The sequence below is a fragment of the Ruditapes philippinarum genome, unplaced genomic scaffold, assembly GCF_026571515.1.
Source record: "Ruditapes philippinarum isolate M1 unplaced genomic scaffold, ASM2657151v2 ctg17415_1_1_1_1, whole genome shotgun sequence".
NCBI lineage: Eukaryota > Metazoa > Mollusca > Bivalvia > Venerida > Veneridae > Ruditapes > Ruditapes philippinarum.
The window spans coordinates 1-21,043 of record NW_026861230.1 but is presented as its reverse complement, the minus strand read 5'-3'; the positions used below and the strand labels follow the sequence as shown (position 1 = coordinate 21,043).

At 31.1% G+C, this 21,043-nt stretch overlaps 1 protein-coding gene and 1 long non-coding RNA gene across 2 annotated transcripts; one reads left to right on the top strand and one right to left on the bottom strand.

The window, feature by feature from the left end:
• Positions 1-2,719: 2,719 nt before the first annotated feature.
• On the bottom strand, positions 2,720-6,291 carry LOC132714954 (uncharacterized). Its single transcript, XM_060697889.1, has 4 exons — positions 6,130-6,291; positions 4,436-4,600; positions 3,958-4,066; positions 2,720-2,809 (listed from the first exon to the last, which is right to left on the bottom strand). The coding sequence occupies exons 1-4, from the start codon at positions 6,188-6,190 to the stop codon at positions 2,803-2,805; spliced, it is 342 nt and encodes a 113-aa protein (XP_060553872.1). The 5' UTR covers positions 6,191-6,291; the 3' UTR covers positions 2,720-2,802.
• Positions 6,292-10,776: 4,485 nt separating this feature from the next.
• On the top strand, positions 10,777-12,233 carry LOC132714953 (uncharacterized). The gene is made up of 3 exons (XR_009623632.1): positions 10,777-10,936; positions 11,576-11,740; positions 12,106-12,233. It is a non-coding gene; the product is annotated as an uncharacterized LOC132714953 (long non-coding RNA).
• The last annotated feature ends 8,810 nt before the right edge of the window (positions 12,234-21,043 follow it).

Here is a 21,043-nt window from a genome sequence, read left to right as displayed (position 1 = left end):
TATTTAAATGCAAAGTGGAAACAGGCAGTAGAGCAATATTTTATATAGCTTCACCCCTCCCCCATGGTAAACATAGTTCCTTTTAATTCTGTATTTCGTTTTTTTTGTTCATAAATGATTGCCTCAAGCCAATCGTTTTCTTACTGGATTAATACATTACCAGTAAGGGGGCAGGGGACCTAAAATGAACAATTTTATATTTCAGTGTGGCCAGAAACACAATTCCAAATATTTCAAAGTCTGTTTCACAGCCAGTTGCACAGCATTATTCAATGATATATGACATACATTGAAGAAAATGATAGCTTGACTGACAGCAATTTATATTTACCCCCACCAAGCCAAAATCACACCTAATATATACCAATATGAGCAATCTTCATGAAGGTGCAGCATACTCCAGAATCCGCCCGATTCCTTTAAAAATGTCACTAACACACAGTGCAAGCAATGGCATTTTCAAAAATGGCCAATAAAGTGCCTGTCATACGTTTAGATTTTTCACAAAATTTATCCGAAATTTTTTACGTGTTTGGTGCCAATTGTCAAAGCTTGATTTTTAGCTTTTTCATCTCCAGTCGGAGAGTCACAAATACATGAAATACATACAAATCTACCAAAATGCTTAGTTTCGGGTTAAAAACCCAAAAATACTTCTCATTTCCTACACACAAATAAGAAAGTACAATGAAAGAGAAATATCAGAAGTTTCCAGTACCTTCAAAACACCATGTCTGAGTTATTAAAATATTTGACCGGGGCCATCATTCGGATATGTCCCCTGCCCCCTTAGTTAGTAAGGTTTATAACATAAGTTTGTTTAAACTGAAAGGGAAGTAATAGTTTAATGTATAGTAACATTCATGATCATAAGAGTTAACGTTTGTAGTAACAAATCGGTTGAATCATGTTTGGGGCATTTTGTAAATCCCAATGTTCGGAGTTAGATACACTTTTGAAGTACGGCACACAGCCTAAAGAAAACTAAGAATAGTACAAACATGAAAACAGTCGGAAATACATTAGTAGCCCCTCTTTAGATCACTCCACGCCTTTTTTTAATATCGTGATTTTTATTTTTTAAGATGTTGAACTTTATCTTATTAATACGTATAATAACATAATATTTATCTTATTAATACGTATAATAACATAATATTTCATTCTGACGCTTCGAAATTGGTGAAGTTAGCAGCCTAGCAGGATAGTACAAACATGAAACGGTCGGAAATGAATTGGTAGCACATACTTAGACCATTCCACGTCTTATTTCAGTATCGCGATCTTTATTTTTTTAAATATTGAACTTTGTTTTCTTTTTTATTTTGACGCTTCAAAATTTGTGAAGTTAGCAGTCTAGCAGCCCTTTATGTATATAGTAAATACTTAAAAAATCTAAATTTAAGCAATTTTTGTAAATGACTGCCAAATGATCATTTCAAGTTGGACTTGATTGGTTCTCATTATCATCTTTTTGTTGGCAGAAATATGTTTTGATAATGATCTGTTCTCATTATCAAGTTTACCACTTTTGTTGGCAGATATATATTTTGATACACTATCTTAAAGGATTCTCCTATTTACATTGAAGTAGTTTATATGTAGTGTTATCTAGAATAAATAAATAAATTTGATAATGAGTACCAATCAAGTCCATCTTAATAAATCTCTACAGAAATTATCGTTTGGCAGTCATTTACAAACATTGCTAAAATTGTTCTGGTCTGCTGAACAAGATGGCTGCCATAACTAAAATTGTAAAGGGATTTGAAAGACTGTATGATATTTAAATTGTCAAAAGCATTTAAAGTGGTTATAAATTTTTTATCTTTCGTTGTTGTATGTAACATAACTTTTCAAACTATTCTCTAATGATACTAGTAGTTAAAGCAGTTTTGTATTTTATATCGAAGTCAAAATACCCCTCTGTTTGCATTTTGCTAGTTTTATGACAAATAATTATATATTTGAAGTTAAGTGGTACTTATTTCAGGTAACAAGCATCTTATATGCTTTAACACTATTATTTAAACATAATAAAACACATGCTTGTTCTTACTAAAGAAGGAGAAACTTATTCATTTCAGAGGCATATGTGCTTTAAGAAGAAAGTTTTGGCCTTCAATACACATTTAAAATTCTTAGCTGCCTCATTTATCAAATCATAAAAAGAAGATTCATTTTGAATGACGTTGTAAAGTTTTGGTTGTCATGGCGACAAATTACTTTAAATTCAGAGTTTTGGTGATAAACAAAATAGCTCTATTCATCAACAGAGGCTAATATCGGTTAAAAGAATAATAGAAATGTATTAAAGACAGTCATCAAGGTTGATTTCCATAGACTGGACATCAAGCCCAAAAGTTAATTAAACTAGCAGTAAATATTACGTGCACCCTAAAGGAAAGAACCTTAGGCATAACCACATGTTGAACGTCAGTCGTCATAAATAACACATGTTTTTATTTCAGGTTAACAAAAGCAATTTACGCGTTTTTTTTTGTTTTTGTTTTTTTTTTTTTGCTTTAAATTTATAGTTTTTTTTATACCGCCTTCTTCTCTATTCATAATTAACAATTCAGAAGTTGATTCAAGAAAAGGTATCCATCTAGAAGACGTTATTGACAACAACACTTTGATCGACATAATTCTGGTTATACACATAAGAAAATAACATGAGGTAATATTTGACGCAAAGGTAAAAAGATATAACAAAGAATGAAGATTTGACATCATTTTATTGTAACAAGTTATAACAGTAATGTTTTAAACTCATTTGTCTAGACATCATACCCTTTCCCATCACGTACTGTAAAGACAATAAAGTATCACAAATTAATACAAAAATAATAGTTTTTAAAGTAAACTGCGCAATAGTTTTAACCCTTTACCTGTTATATATCTATAATGGATCTGTCCAGCTTTGAATTTGTAACAGTCCCTTCAAAGTTCAATATTAAAGACAAAACGTGAGCTGCCAGCGTCAGACTTTTGTTTCCAGCTTGCTAAGGGTTATGATTTAGATTTGTTACATTATATGATTTCTATGTGCTTGGTATCAAGTTGTTTGAAAACGCACAGTACGTTTCATTTTGCTTTCAAATAAGAAGTTTATATCTAATTAAAGCACACCCACAGTAAACCATGTTTAGACTTTTCTTGACATAATCATTGTGTAAATATAAATTATATGGTGGGTAGGTAGGTAACTGGTGATTGTAATGTCTAAATTAAGCTGCACGTTTTAAGAATCATACACTTAACTGAAAATTATGAAATTGTTTAAAAATGGTACATGTTTAATATTCTGTCAAGTCAAAGTTTAAGTTATATACATTGCACACAACATTTTGTCAAGTCAAGTCTGAAAGTAATATACATTCCGCATAAAACACCTAATAATATATCATAATTTGCCATAAAACTCCTTATCCAGGAGCGAAAACTAAGTTGAAAAAGTAACCATGAAGAAAAATGTGATAGATTAATGAATTTATTCGAATTTGTCATAAACCTTGTAAATTGCCAAATGGTTCAAATGTGTTCATAAATCAATTTTCTTTTTCAAAGTAGTTTGATTATTTAGCATATATACTTGTTTCTGGAGTGATACGGGTTTAACAATTTGTTTATATCACTTCAGAGTAAACTTTGCACAAGATTATTACACACTGTGGACAATAAACTTCTCAGTATCACATTTCCTTTTTTTGAGACGAATAACAAACATGGAAAAAACTTAGATAGAGCAAGCCCATTACCAACACATATTGTGTGCATTCTAACGGAAAGAGCTGTTCTGTTTTTTTTCATAAGTTTTGCATAATTGTTTGGTGTTTGCAATACCCGAACTATGCAAGGAAATTTACGTGTATCTGTTTTCAAAAATAGTTGAAAAAAGTGTGTAATACATCTAAAAAAAACACAAGGTAAATATTGTTCAGGAAATAAGTGTACCTTATTTCACACAAGCAGATCTTCTCAATACTCAAGTGATATCCTTCTAAACATTTTCCGACGTAAGGGGCCTTGCATCCTTGCGCACATTCCAAGTCCGTAAAACAAACTTTATTAAAGAGAAAAGTAAAACAAATCTTAAGTCTGAAACCTAATTAAGCAAACATCGATATATCTTATCAAGCATTATTGAAATAACGAGATAAGTATTCCTTATACATGTACTATTTAATCAAACATTTTTTGATTTATTTGATTAAATGTATTTTTTAATTATATTATAAAGAAAAACTTGGAAAAGTTCATGAATCATAACTTAGATCCTGTTAGACAGCTAAGTGGTTCAAAAGGCTTTGTTCTATTTTGGTGACAAAAGCTTGTCATTTTCGGTTCTAGCAAAGTAATTGTGAAGCATATAATGATTTTTTATGATTAACATTATGTTATCTAATTCAGCATATTAATTAATTAAACGTACATTTCTCACAAGAGCAAACCCCATTCATTTGCACAGCCGGGTCTGTAGTAAACTGGGTACAATGAGGAATATGTGCAACCCCTTTACAAGACATGTTAAATGCGTTCCCACAATCTAAATCAGTCACATCATTGTTCACGTGACACCGGTAACATAGAACGTCGTCTGTGAATGAAAAATAACATAATTTTAATAATTTGAATAATAACTTTACTTTCCTGTCAGTATACCTGAGACATTTACCATCAAATTATTTTATAAATTACTGAAATAAGCAGATGACAGTGTTATTTTTACTTAAGAAAATTTATTTTAGGCAAGGAAATATCACTCAAACTAGATTGTCTGCGTGAAAGAAAAAATAAAATAAAAACACTACAATCATCCTTTTTTGAGATTCAAAATTATTTAATATTTTAACAAATTAAACAAAATAGTATATCACTACAATCATCCTGTTTCGAGATTCAAAATTATTTAATATTTTAACAAATTTTCCTCAACACCTCAGAATGGAAGTGAATTATGACCAATTTAAACGTTTAATTGGTACATGGAATGGAGAGAGTTGCTCATGTACTTTCTGTCAATAAACCTGCATTATAGCTTAGCTCCATCTTCAGTTTTGTTTCTTGCCTGCTTTCATTTGTTTTGCTGCTTAATTACATGTATCTGTTTATTTCACATTTGGATTAAATTTTGTTAATAATCTCAACTTAAATGTTTATGTACATGTATTATTTTTCAAGTGTGCTTGAACTTTGTTTGCTTATTGTCAGCTTATTGCGAAGTTTGTTTATTGAGGAGGCTGCTGATCACTTCTGGCACATTTTGAATTGGGGGTTTTTTATTTATAAAACCTAATTAGTGGTCACATTTTGTGATCCTTTTCATTTTCAATATCTTATTTCCTTTCTTTTATAGCAGTCCAGTCTAGGCCTGGGTCAAGATCAGCAGAATCCACCCACTTTTAATGTAATCTTATTTTATGTATGTGCTTATATGTTCCGCATTTTTATCTAGATATGTATTATTTTATTCACTTATGATACAGTATAGATCTTTTAAGCATATCCTTAGCATATCATTACTATTTATTAATTGTTATCATTTTACTTTAAACTATAACATTTAGTGTCTACATCCCACATTATAGTAATTTAACTTGTCTTTTACCATTTGTCTTTCAAAGTTTATCTTAATGTGCTTCTTTTATGAGTTTTATGTTTATATGCATGTATGTCGGTCAAAAGCTATACATAGCTTATGTTTTGTAAAATGTTATATATGTATACCGACAATAAATAAATTTTGATTTGATTTGATTTGATTTGATTTGAACAAAAGGTTGATAAACATAGGCTATTTTTCTGACAGGTAGATTTGCTGGGGTCAATCATTGAATGTCCCTCCCCAACTCTACCTTCTCCGCCCTTAAGCTTTCGTCATGAATTAGCTTAAGAAAAGATGATTAAATACTGCTAATTGTTCATCCATTTAAATAAATACTTGTTTTTAACTACGACAAAATAGTATATCGCTTAGTATAACACCTTTTGTTTAACTACAATTTTTTAAACTACTATGCAAAAAAGTGAATTATGTACAACATTGATTTGTTCGGAGATACTTTTGATATTCCTTGAATATCAAAAAAATAAAACAATTGTAGAGAAATTAATGAATGAACTTACCAATTTTTACCAGACATATTATGGCGAGAAACAAATATATTATTTCAGAATAATATTTCATTGTTAGTCCTATAAGTAATATTGTCTGTAGTAAACACTCGGCGTTTTACATGTTCATAAAGATAACACTGTAACAAATCGTGACAGAAATGTTACAACCTTTTCATACTTTTATCTCCCGATGACTGATACCACCATTATTATTGCTTCCAAATGCAAATAAAAAAACTTGAAGTGTTTAATGATTTAGTTCAAGTTATTATGTTGTTGTTGTTTTTAATTATATACACTCCATGCCATGTACGATTGTTGTCTGACTTTCGTATAGCCACTAATCAAAGAATGAATAAAGATCATTAAAAAAATACATATAAATTTCTCTCGAATTGTGACTCAAACATTTTGTATAGTATATCGTTTTTGCCTTGAAGACCGGAAACGCGTAAAAATAATAATGCTTTCTGCGTTGTAGACAGTTAAATACGCGTGCGCAATGATGACACAATACCTCATTTAATTTTATGTTGCGTCTTTTCCAGTAGTTGGCTGACTGGATATCCTGGATGATATAAATATGATCCGAGTTCGAGGCGCTTGAATGCATCATAAGTAATTCTTTGTACTTTTTAAAAGATACAAAAGTGTATTTATTAAAGGGTTTATTGCTTCTAAAGATTAAAGTACTGGTACTGCAGTACTGAACAAAAATATAATAATGGTACTGATACTTCATAAGTTGACACGTATTGGTACTGGTACTAAAATACTATACCCTTAGTATTGATATGTCTGGTATTTATAAATGTATGAAATGACACAGAATGTGATAATTTAGCAAAGAATCAAATAATCATTAAAACGATAGGGATGTTGTACTTTAACATTATCCCCATGCAACTATTTTTGTGATTTCGTTGTAATAATTGCTTCCGAGGGATCACTCTTTCTCCACACTCTTTCAGTGATTCGGGATCACTGATTCCAACACTTTAAAGTGTTAAAAAAATTGAGCACCGCTCAAGCTGGTAAGGGATGTTAGCTTCATGTACAAACTCAATCAAACAGCTGCTAATGTTGTTTTTTATTGTTGTTTTTGGGGGTTTTAAGGCAATAAGTGCAGCCTTTTTTCTGCGATAATTCTTCTATCCTATTGTTTTTTTAGTAATTGTGCACCTAAATAACTCGCGTGTTCTTCGCGTGTTCTTCCAAATCTTTATATTGTATTCACAATTAACGTTTGAAATGGTTTTTGCTTGACATTAACCAAGCTTTTAACATTTCTATAGTTTGTAAAGGGAACACTACGCATACAACGATGATTGTCTTCAGATATATGTCTAGGACGCTACTGTTAACTATGTACAAACATAAAGCTGTATTGGTTCAAAAGGGCGTTGAGTGTTTTTTATGTTTAAATTTTACTAGTGTCTTAACAATCACAAACTACATAATAACCCGTATCTGAAAGGCCAAAAGATTAGAATTCGATTTCAACATTTGTTCTATTAGTGCATTAAATACATTTGTCAGAAAGCACGGCCAGTGTAAATATATACAGTGTCTCCATAATAACCCCCTCTTTTTTATTAAGAATATTGACTCCCTGGTTATAATTTTATATTATGTATAGTATCACTATAAGAAGAAAGTGACTTTGAAGAAGAATTAAATAATAAAGCTATGGTAGAGCTAAATGATCCATGGAAAACAATGTAATAATGGCAAAATGACCCTGCCTCACAGCAGCCGCATGTTTTATTTGTAATGAGAGGTCTAAGGCAATTATTATAAACATATCAAAACAATTTTAACAGTTTCCGTTACGGTAGTGGGTTATTTTAAAATCTGTTGTGTGAATTGATATTAATCCAACATTTTGACAATTATTAAAAAAGAAAAATATTTTTTTAAAATATTACTCCTAGTATAGGTTAGAGTGCATATTGGGTGTTCTTCGTAAATAAGAAAGCTAAAAAGGAGCGGAGCTTGCGAAGCGACTGTAGCTTTCTTATTTACGAAGAACATCCAATATGCACTCTAACCGGCTTAGTGCTCCGCCCATTTTTTCCGCCCAACATACTGTGTGACGTCACACGATAGCCTAAATGTGTATAACCATATTTGGAAGTCGGTAGCGGTACACATTTTCGGGTCACGATTTTTGCATAGGATAATTCCCGCATTCTGTCTAGGTAAATAAGACAATATCACGGTGCATATCCATATCGGTACCCTCTTTGCGAAATATTCTCAAACGGTACCCTCTTTGAACATGCACAGGTCATTCTCTGCTAAAAACAAACCAGCGATGGATAACAATGCAGTAAAGTTTCATTGTAATAAGAAAAGGAGGTATGACACGTAGCAAAGATGTATACCACGGAAAACTAGAATGTTTTATTTATGTGCTGATTTGTCATGTGGCCGATTTTCATGTACTGCAACTTCACAATAAGCTACAAAAAGTCGACATGTCTTGCCTCGCCCGTCACCTCGACTTATTTTTTGGGCTGAAATGAACCTGTGGCTTGATTATATATGCATCTGACATACATATTTAATATATTCATATACATATCATCTGAACTTTTTATTTGGTAATTATAAAATGATACTGGTTCCGTAAGTAATAATCAAAACATTTTTACTGTTATTTTGCCTGTTTTCATTTCAATGAACGTCTTTTTTTAATTCTATGCCGTAGTGACGATATACATGTCACATGTATATCGTCACTACGGCATAGAATTAAATTTTATGCATCATGTTTTTTCCGTACACGCACATGATGTGCGTGTTCGGAAAAAACATGATGCATAAATTTTTATATTGATTAGTAGGAGGAATAAACTTCAAGATCTCTGCACATGCGTATATTGCACTTAAGCGCTCTTCGAAACTTAGCTCCGCCCACTTGCGTTTTATAATATAAAACGTCCAGTTTATATAAAATCTGTTCTATTAAGATTTGAAACCTGACAATTTGAAAAATCCTCCTCGGTGATTGGCTTAAAAAAATTGGCGAGCACTAACATTGAATCCTTGAAGAAAACAAAAGTTTAAAAAAAACTATCACCCACACTTCAACGTTGTTTTCGTAAAATTGATCCGCTGAGAGGAGATTACGGCCAGTATTCTTAATATGTTATCTTGAGCAAAATACACAATTGAAGTCTAAAAGAAATTGCAGTAATAAAAGTGGATTGATCGATTTGATTGCACAACAAACGCGTGGATAGCATGCTCAAGGTTGGATCAGTGGGAATTTAGTAGTTGACTGACACGTGACATGATATAGCGAAGGACAGTGAAATTTCGTTATGTGAAAACTCGATTATTTTTCCAATTCTAGTGATTATATAAATCTTTTTTCTTAAATCCATGATATAGTGAAGCACAGTGAAATTTCGCTGTGTGAAAACTCGGTTATGTTTTACAATTATAGTGATTATATAAACCTTTATTCTTAAACTCAAAGTAATCCTTGAAGGTCAAATGTCAATTTCAAGTCTGCTCTGTAAACCCTAAACCCCCTTTTTATCTTTAAATATTGCTTAAAAGTTCACCCCAACAAAGTCAGAGCCAATGTATCGGTGCTTATATTGTTTAATTTGGTATTGGCTAAACATAAATGGGAAAACATCTGAATAGTTCGACTGGAAAGAGTAATTTTTATACAGGGGTCATCAACAACACGAGTTAAAATGGCGGTAACAGTGAAGGTCAGACTGGTCTAGCTATAGTTTTAAACTGGCACGAGAATTGAACGCTCAGGTTTGTGTATCTACCCCTTCAGTTGGTAAGACACCAAGTTGAAACAAGCCTCAAGTTGTTTAAGTTTTTTTACCCCTTCATGAAAATTATTTGTTTTCCTTTTTATAAATACGTTACATTTTTTTGTATGCAGGAATGTTAAATAGAGCCATGTCATGTGTTAATTTACAAAGATATATCACTACTTTTATGTATACATATGTGTTCCTTAAGAAACTTGAGTTAATTGAGAATCAGTCAGTAGTTTAAATACATTAAATGAAATATGTTTATACAACTGATTCATCCTTTATTAGGCCTTCAGAATCCCATTCCTCAGCATTTTTGTGTTTTGCCACATTATTTGGCTATTGCTGTTAAATGTATCTCATATGGCTGGTTATTGGCGCGAAACACGAAGTTTGAAAACAAAAACAACAACAACAGTAACTTGGACTGTTTTAAAAAGATTCAAAGTAAAAGTAATTCAGGTATTAAGTCATCATTGCGGTGTAACTTTAAACTTTTTATTGAAGTTAAAAATGTAGTATACAAGTAGAGATCAGAAAGCGAAAATAGACTTTTTGCGCACGCGTAGTTAACTGTCTATGACGCAGAAAACATTATAATAAATTATTCTTACACGTTTCCGGTCTTCACGGCATAAAAGACATACAAAGTGTTTAAATCACAATTCGGGAAATTGATATGTATTATTATAATGATTTTTGTTCTATTCAATATATGCAAGTCAGAAAATTACTGGACAAAGTATTGAGTGTATATAGTTAAACAAAACCCTAAATACTTGAACTTAAGCACTTAATACTTTAACTTTTTGTTATTTTCATTTGGTAGCAATACTAATGTTATCGGGAGATAAACATATGCAAAGGTTGTAACATTTCTGTCACGATTTGTTGCAGTGTTATCTTTATGAACATGTAAAACGCCGAGTGTTTACTACAGACAATACTACTTATAGGACTAACAATGAAATATTATTCTGAAATAATATATTTGTTTCTCGCCATAATATGTCTGGTAAAAATTGGTAAGTTCATTCATTATTTTTCTCTACAATTGTTGTTTTTAATATTCACAGAAGAGAGTATCTCCAAACAAATCAATGTTGTACATAATTCACTTTTTTTGCATAGTTGAAAAAAAAATTGTAGTGAAACAAAAGATGTTATACTAAGCGATATACTATTTTGTCGTAGTTAAAAACAAATAGATTTATTTTATGGATCGACAATAAGCAGTATTTAATCATCTTTTCTTAAGCCAATTCATGACGAAAGCTTATTTGAACTTAAGGGTGGAGGAGGTAGAGTGGGGGAGGTGCATTCTATACTGAGATCCTCTTCAATGATTGACCCCAGCAAATCTACCTTTCAGAAAAATATCCTATGTTTATCAATCGTTTGTTATTTGTTTGTTAAAATATTAAATAATTTTGAATCTGAAAACAGGATGATTGTAGTGTTTTTATTTTATTTTCTCTTTCACGCAGACAATCTATTGTGAATGATATTTCCTTGCCTAACATAAATTTTTATACGTAAAAGTTGCCACTGTCATCTGCTTATTTCAGTACTATATAAAATGATTTGATGGTTAATGTCTCAGCTATACTGAAGGAAATTAAAGTTATTATTCAAGTTATTAAAATCATGTTACTTTTTCACAGGGGACGTTCTGTGTTACCGGTGTCACGTGAACAATGATGTGACTGATTTTGATTGTGGGAACGCATTTAACATGTCCTGTAGAGGGGTTGCACATATTCCTCATTGCACTCAGTTTACCACAGACCCGGCTGTGCAAATGAATGGAGTTTGCTCTTGTGAGAAATGTATGTTAAATAAATGAATATGCTGAAAATAATGTTTATTATAATAATCTAAAAAATCATTATATGCTTAACTTTTACTTTGCTTGAACCGAAAATGAAAAGCTTTTGCCACCAATATAGATCAAAGTCTTCTGTACCACTTAGATGTCTAACAGGGTCTAAGTTATGCTTGATGAAATATTTTAAGTTATTCTTTATTACATAACCAAAAATACAGTTTAATAAAAAAATCAAAAAGTGTTTGATTAAATAGTATAAGGAATACTTATCTCATTAATTCAATAATGCTTAATGATAAGATATATCGATTTTAGCATAATTAGGTTTCAGACCTAAGACTTGTCTTACTTTTCTCTTTAAAAAAGTTTGTTTTACGGATTTGGAATGTGCGCAAGGATGCAAGGCCCCTTACGTCGGACAATGTTTAGAAGGATATCACTTGAGTATTGAGAAAATCTGCTTGTGTGAATTAAGGTATACTAGTATTATGAGCAATACTTACCTTGAGATTTTTACACACTTTTTCAACTATTTTTTAAAACAGATACACTCAATTTTCCTTGCATAGTTTGAGTATTGCAAATACAAACAATGCAAAACTTATTAAAACAGAATAGCTCTGTCCGTTAGAATGTTCACAATATAAACACATTTTTATCAATCCATTATATGCCAAAATCGAATAACTTCATTCTTCTATCACATATGTTTTTCATGGTTACTTTATCACCTTTTTTTTCATATATTCTATTCATTTGTTACCTCGGGGAGTTTTTGCAAATTTTGACACGTTATTAGAACAGTGTTTTGTGTATGACTTTAATTTTGGCTTGACAGATTTTTATGTGGAATACATATTACTTAAACTTTGACTTGACAGAATATTTTACTATTTTTAAACAAGTTCAAAATTCAATTTAGAGTATGATTCTTGAAACGTGTGCGTAATGGAAACACTGAAATAACCAGTTACATACCCACCACTTACACAAAGATTGTTTTAAAAATAGTCTTGAAATTGGTTACTGTGGGTGTGCTCAATTAAATATGAAGTTATAATTTAAAAGCAAAATGAAACGTACTTTGCGATTTTAAACTTGAAAGCAAAAATATAGAACTTATATGATGTAACAATATTTTAATCTTAAAAGTATTTCGTGGTTTCGCCCTTTGTATTTCATTTAGGGCGCATGCATTTTTTACTTTGGGATCATACGCCGCTTTTCATGGAATGGTACTCGCGTGTCACTTTAAAGATTCCATTATGACCGCCATATGAACACATCTGCGGATGTTTTCTTACGTCAAAATTTCACCGTTACCATATTAATTAAAAATTGAATTCTCCTTAGGCCGGTGCTAGGGAGCGTGGACGGAAGTTTGCATTTGCCAGTACCGTCCGTGGACAGGCTTAATCAAACCGAGCCTGGAACATTTTCGATTTTGCCGGTCTTTTTTACTTTCTTAGGGATTCTTCTATTTTACTTACAAAACGATTTGTTTATTTATTTTGTGATACTTTATTGTCTTTACAGTACGTGATCGGAGAGAGAGTATGATATCAAGACCAATGAGTTTAATACATTGCTGTTATAACTTGTTACAATAAAATGATGCCAAATCTTCATTCTTTGTTATATCTTTTTTTACATTTGCGTCAAATATGGCCTCATGTTATTTTTTTTATGTGCATAACCAGGATTATGTCGATCAAAGTGTTGTTGTCAATAACGTCCTCTAGATGGATAATTTTTCTTGAAACAACTAATGAATTGTAAATTATGAATAGAGCACAAGGCGGTATAAAAATACGTACTATAAAAGCAAAAAAAAACAAAAAAAAACAAAAAAAAAAAACAACAAAAAACGGGTAAATTGCTTTTGTTAACCTGAAATAAAAATATGTGTTATTTATGACGACTGACGTTCAACATGTGGTTATGCCTAAGGTTCTTTCCTTCAGGGTGCACGTAATATTTACTGCTAGTTTAATTAACTTTTGGACTTGATGTATATGTCCAGTCTATGGAAGACAACCTTTATGACTGTTTTTCATACATTTCTATTATTCTTTTAACCGATATTAGCGTCTGTTGATGAATAGAGCTATTTTGTTTATCATCAAAACACTGAATTAAGAGTAATTTCTCGCCATGGCAACCAAAACTTTACAACGTTATTCAAAATGAATCTTCTTTTTATGATTTGATAAATGAGGCAGCTAAGAATTTTAAATGTGTATTGAAGGCCATAAATTTCTTCTTAAAGCATATTTTGCCTCTGAAATGAATAAGTTTCTCCTTCTTTGGAAAGAACAAGCATGTGTTTTATTATGTTTAAATAACAGTGTTAAAGCATATAAGATGCTTGTTACCTGAAATAAGTACCACTTAACTTCAAATATATAGTTATTTGTCATAAAACTAGCAAAATGCAAACAAAGGGGTATTTTGACTTCCATATAAAATACAAAACTGCTTTAACTACTAGTATCATTAGAGAAGAGTTTGAAAAGTTATGTTGCATACAACAACGAAATGTCACAGGGTCAAGTATACATTGTCCGTATTGCCAAGTGCTGTATATTTTAATCTGTTCGTGTCCATGCCTGTCTCTGTATATTTATATGTTAATGTTAATGTCCCTTATTGTTTTCCGTAGTTATTTCTTTAATTCATATACTCATAGCTCATATCTCATATCCAATAGCCGTTACCTATCCATAATAGTACTTTATAACATTTTCAATATCTTCGATTAACTTTTCTCGCTAATACTTCAATTTCCTCGCTAATCTGCACAACGCATGCGCACTTGAATTGAGAAATTGTTGGCGCAGGCCACGGTTTTGTTGTAGGGAAGAATAAATATTTTGAGTAGCGCATACTTGTCTTTTTACAGGTAAATAGACTTTTGCAGATGATGCTATTATTATTCATATATATTTTGCCATTCATCGATTATTGTGATTTTCATATTTTGCACTTGAATTGAGAAATTGTTGGCGCAGGCCACGGTTTTGTTGTAGGGAAGAATAAATATTTTGAGTAGCGCATACTTGTCTTTTTACAGACCCCTCTACCCCAGGTCCAGAACTCACAGCAGAGTCAACGACCCCTTTGTTTCGTTTGAGCTGCGACAATTGGCGCCCAACGTGGGGCGCCAAATGTCACAGGGTTAGAAAAATGTGCAGCCTGACCGGAACTCGAACCCGGGACCCTCGGAATACCGTTCCGCGGCTCTACCGACTGAGCTATCCGGCCACTTACACATTTTTCCCCTAATTAGTGAACAGTTCTGAACCGTGACAGAAATATTAAATTTTATAACCTATTTAAATGCTTTTAACAATTTAAATACCTTACAGTCTTTCAAATCCCTTTATAATTTTTGCTATGGCAGCCATCTTGTTCAGCAGACCAGAACAATTTTAGCAACTTTTGTACTGCCAAACGATAATTTCTGTAGAGATTTATCAAGATGGACTTGATTGGTACTCATTATCAAATTTATCATCTTTTTTGGCAGAACTATGTTTTGATAAAGTGTCTTGAAGAATTCTGCAATATATATTGTATAAGTAGTGTCATCTAGAATGTTGTCGGCATCAGATGTTTTTAACATAAAACTATGCTTCCTTTTGCACTTGTGAGTAATTGTGAACATAAATTACTTTATATTATTCACAATTAACGTTTGAAATGGCTTTTGCTTGATATTTACTAACCTATTAACATAAAGGAAACACTACACATTCAACGATGATTGTCAGATATATGTCTAAAACGCCTATGTTAACTGTGTGCAAACATAAAACTTTATTGGTTCAATAGGGCTTTGAGTATTTTTTCGCCACATAAGGGTTGTTTGTGCCGTGTTGAGGCTGTAAAAGTCGCCCCGTACATTCAATCAGAAATGTTAATAAATTTCTAATACTTTAAAAATTGTTCATCACGACATTATTGTTGTGCTTGTGGTGATTTAGTTCTTTCTATTCGGCTATTTTCTTGTTGGGTGCTTCAAGTATTCCTCACTTGAATAATGTTGAACCAACCTTAGGATATTTGCCTGCCTTTTTGATTTTGTCTTATTTAACTGATCTTATCTGTGATATGCAGGCTTCATAACCTCTGATCCCTTTTCAAAATTCCATTTAAATTATTTAGTTCCGCCCATTGTTTTCTCGTTTGGGGCACACGCATTTTTTTACTTTAGGACCATATGCCGCTTTTCATTGATTGGCACTTACATGTCACATTGAAGGTTCCATGATAACCGCCATATGAACACATTTGCGGGTGTTCCAAAATTTAAAACTGTACCAGTTCATGTAAAATGTTGAATTCTGCTTAAGCCGGTGCTAGGGGCGTGGACGGTAGTTTGAACTTGACAGTTCCGTCCATGAACAGGCTCAATTAAACCGAACCAGCAACAATTTTGCCGTGTTTTGCTTTCTTTAGAGATTCTTATTTTCTCTTTTTATGTTTTCATTTTGCTAGTGTCTTTACAATTGCAAACTACATAATAACCAGTATCTGAAAGGGCAAAAGATAAGAAAGCGATTTCAAACATTTTGTACTATTAGTGCTTTAAATACATTTGTCAAAATGCACGGCCAGTATAAATATATAGTGTCCATCATAGTTACCCCTTCTTTTTATTTAAAATAATGACTCCCAGGTAATAATCTCTCTATACGAAAAAATGACTTTGAAGAAAAATTAAATAATAAAGCTATGGTAGGGCTAAATGATTCACGGAAAACAATGTAATATTGGCAAAATGGCCTTCCTTCACAACAGCCGCATATTTGTTTCATAGGTCTAAGGCGAGTATTAACATATCAAAACTATTTTAACAGTTTCCGTCGTGGGTTAATTTAAAATCTGTGTGTGAACTGATATCAAACCAACATTTTGACAATTATTAAAAAAGAAAAATATTTTAAAAATTGCTCCTACATTGAATCCTTGAAGAAGAAAAAATGTTAAAAAAACCACCCACACTTGAACGTTGATTTCGTTAAATTGATCCGCTGATAGAAGGAGATTACGGCCAGTATTGTAAATATGTTATCTTGAGCAAAATACACAATTAAAGTCTAAAAGAAATTGCAGTAATAAAAGTGGATTGATCGATTTGATTGCACAACAAACGCGTGTATAGCATGCTCAAGGTTGCATCAGTGTGCATTTAGTAGTTAACTGACACGTGACATGAAATAGTGAAGCACAGTGAAATTACTCTGTGTGAAAACTCGGTTATTTTTCCAATTCTAGTGATTATATGGACCTTTATTCATTCATATACATTGGTGCTTATATAGTTTAATGTGGTTGAGCCTAAACAGAAACGATAAGAACTCGACTGGAAATAGTGTTCTTTGCACATCGGTCATCAACAAAAGTGGTAACAATGGCGGGAACAGTGAAGGTCAGACTGGCCCAGATAAAGTCAGTTTCAAACTAGCACCGAGAAACTCCTATCAGTCTGTAGACCCTTAAGTTGTTTGATTTTTGTTAATCTCTCATGATAATTATTAGTTTTCCCCTTCATGAATACCTAAAATAATATTGTACTGTATGTAGAAATATTAGTAAGAACCATGTCATGTGTTAATTAACAAATATATAGCAATGTTTTTTATATATACTCATGCGATTTCTATGTAACTTGAGTTTATAAAGATGTTCAGTTCTAAGTAAAACTGCAGGAAATAAAAAAATGTTTAATTATTCAGCCGTCAGAGTTTCATTCATTTTTCATGTTTTTTTGTAGTTTTTTTTGCCACATTTTTCGGTGTCTTATAGGTCGCTATAGCAATTATCTCATATGGCTGGATGTTGTCAGGGAACTTTGGCCTGCTGCATTGGTGTCACATGGCTTACAAGTCCTCATCGTTTAAAACCAATTATAGCGAAGCGTCTGCATTTAGCTGTTATTGATCTTATTTACAGTCTTGTCAAAGAAAAAGGCTGCAGTTATTGCAAAACAACATCAACAACACTAATAATAATAATAATAATAAAAATAATAATAATAATAATAATAATAATCATAATCATCATTATCATAATTATAAATGTATATTACTAAAGTATAAACATATCTCAATACAAGGAATATATTACTAAAGTATAGACATATCTCAATACAAGGAATATATTACTAAAATATCAACATTTATTACATGCTTTTCGGTGGTTTATAAAAATATATCAGTGAATTAAAACTGGTAATTTCACTGTTTTAAACAATGAAATTATCAGTTTGATAATTTCACTGTTTTGAATTTTAGCCCCTTACGTTGTTTCAGTGAAATACCAGCGTGCACAGTACTGGGAACCAACTTAATGACGTGACGTCGTAAATGACGTCACGTTGTATTATTATTTGGCGCGCTTTTCATTCAGTATTAGGTTTAATGTCTTTAAAAAACGTTTCTTTGCATAAAATAAAAAGAAAATTAGTTTAGTTTAGTGTAAGATCGAAATATATTTCACCTTGTGAACACCAAAAGTTCATATTTCACTCGTGGCTGCGCCACTCGTGAAATATACCTTTTGGTGCTCACTCGGTGAAATATATTCCGATCTAACACTGAACTAAACAAATATCCTCTATATCTCAATACAAGGAGTATATTACTAAAATATCAACATATCTCAATACAAGGAGTATATTACTAAAGTATAGACATATCTCAATACAAGGAGTATATTACTAAAGTATAAACATATCTCAATACAAGGAATATATTACTAAAGTATAAACATATCTCAATACAAGGAATATATTACTAAAGTATAAACATATCGCAATACAAGGAGTATATTACTAAAGTATAAACAAAGCTCAATACAAGGAGCATATTACTAAAGTATAGACATATCTCAAAACAAGGAGTATATTACTTAAGTATAAACATATCGCAATACAAGGACTATATTACTAAAGGAGTATATAACTAAAGTATAAACATATCTCAATACAAGGAATTTATTACTAAAGTATAAACATATCTCAATACAAGGAGTATATCACTAAAGTATGAGCATACCTCAAAACAAGGAGTATATAACTAAAGTATAAACATATCTCAATACAAGGAGTTTATTACTAAAGTATAGACATATCTCAAAACAAGGAGTATATTACTTAAGTATAATATATCGCAATACAAGGAGTATATTACTAAAGGAGTATTTACTAAAGTATAGACATATCTCAATACAAGGAATTTATTACTAAAGTATACACATATCTCAATACAAGGAGTATATCACTAAAGTATGAACATACCTCAAAACAAGGACTATATTACTAAAGTATAAACATATCTCAAAACAAGGAGTATATTACTTAAGTATTAACATATCTCAATACAAGGAGTTTATTACTAAAGTAGAAACATGTCTCAATACAAGGTGTATATTACTAAAGTATAAACATATTGCAATACAAGGAGTATATTACTAAAGTATAGACATATCGCAATACAAGGAGTATATTACTAAAGTCGAAACATATCTCAATACAAGGAGTATATTACTAAAGTATAGACATATCTCAATACAAGGAGTATATTACTAAAGTATAAACATATCTCAATACAAGGAATATATTACTAAAGTATAAACATATCGCAATACAAGAAGTATATTACTAAAGTATAAACATATCGCAATACAAGAAGTATATTACTTAAGTATAATCATATCTCAATACAAGGAATATATTACTAAAGTATAAACATATCGCAATACAAGTATGATATTACTAAAGTATAATCATATCTCAATACAAGGAGCATATTACTAAAGTATAAACATATCGCAATACAAGAAGTATATTACTAAAGTATAATCATATCTCAATACAAGGAGCATATTACTAAAGTATAAACATATCTCAATACAAGGAATATATTACTAAAGTATAAACATATCGCAATACAAGAAGTATATTTCTAAAGTATAATCATATCTCAATACAAGGAGTATATTACTAAAGTATAAACATATCTCAATACAAGGAATATATTACTAAAGTATAAACATATCGCAATACAAGAAGTATATTACTAAAGTATAATCATATCTCAATACAAGGAGCATATTACTAAAGTATAATCATATCTCAATACAAGGAGCATATTACTAAAGTATAAACATATCTCGATACAAGGAGCATATTACTAAAGTATAGACATATCTCAATACAAGGAGCATTTTACTAAAGTATAGACATATCGCAATACAAGGAGTATATTACTAAAGTATAGACATATCTCAATACAAGGAGTGTATTACTAAAGTATAGACATACAAAGAGTATATTACTGAAGTAACAGTGCCATTGCTTGTCAACTTATGCTATTTCATTACCGGTACCAATAATTTGGTTCAGTATTGCAGTACCATTACTTTAATCTTGGAAACAATTGTTCCTTTAATAGATGCACATACATTTTATATGCAATCTGTATCTTTTACAGCAGCATGTTTCAAGTTTCAATCTAATTTTCATGACAATTTTGAAACTGTATTTAAAAGTAAAATATTGTGAAACGAACATAGAAAGTATTTTATACTCTGAAAATGACGCTTACAATCCATTTAATTACAAACAAAAGAAAAATAGCCCTTACTTTGTTAGTAACGCAGTAGAAATATGGTGTTTAATACTGCAAAATCAGATAGTAATCTCACATAACATGTTTACTAAATGATTATTTGAATTTTGAATCTTTTTATTTTTCTTAAAATATTGGTACATTTTGATCCAGTTTGATTTTGTTGAAATATTTTGGCTCTTTTGGAGACATGCATTATTAATGACTATATATCTTCTTATCAGCTCAGCTACAATTAGAAAGAGCAAACATCCATTTTAGCGGATTTTGTCATCTGAAATCTTAATTTGAATTATAATGCCTGTTTAATATTCCATATTTTAGCCTTGATATTCATTTTATAATATGAAGATTGAAATATTCATATTAGCAAGGATTAACATAGTCATGTTAGCTTAAACTTTATTCCTATAGTTTAGCAGTAAAATGTTGTATGTCAGATAAAACATCGTAATATACATGTATGTGTCTTATAACTCTTCTTATAAAAAAATGGTAACAATATTGATATACTTATAAAATGATTATCTGTGAAGAAATGAGTTAAATAGTAATTTAGTTACTAAGTCGTGGCCACGAGATAATTAAGTCGTGGGAACGAAATACTATGTCGTGGCCACGAGATACTATGTCCTGGGCACGAGATAATTAAGTCGAGGGAAACAAGG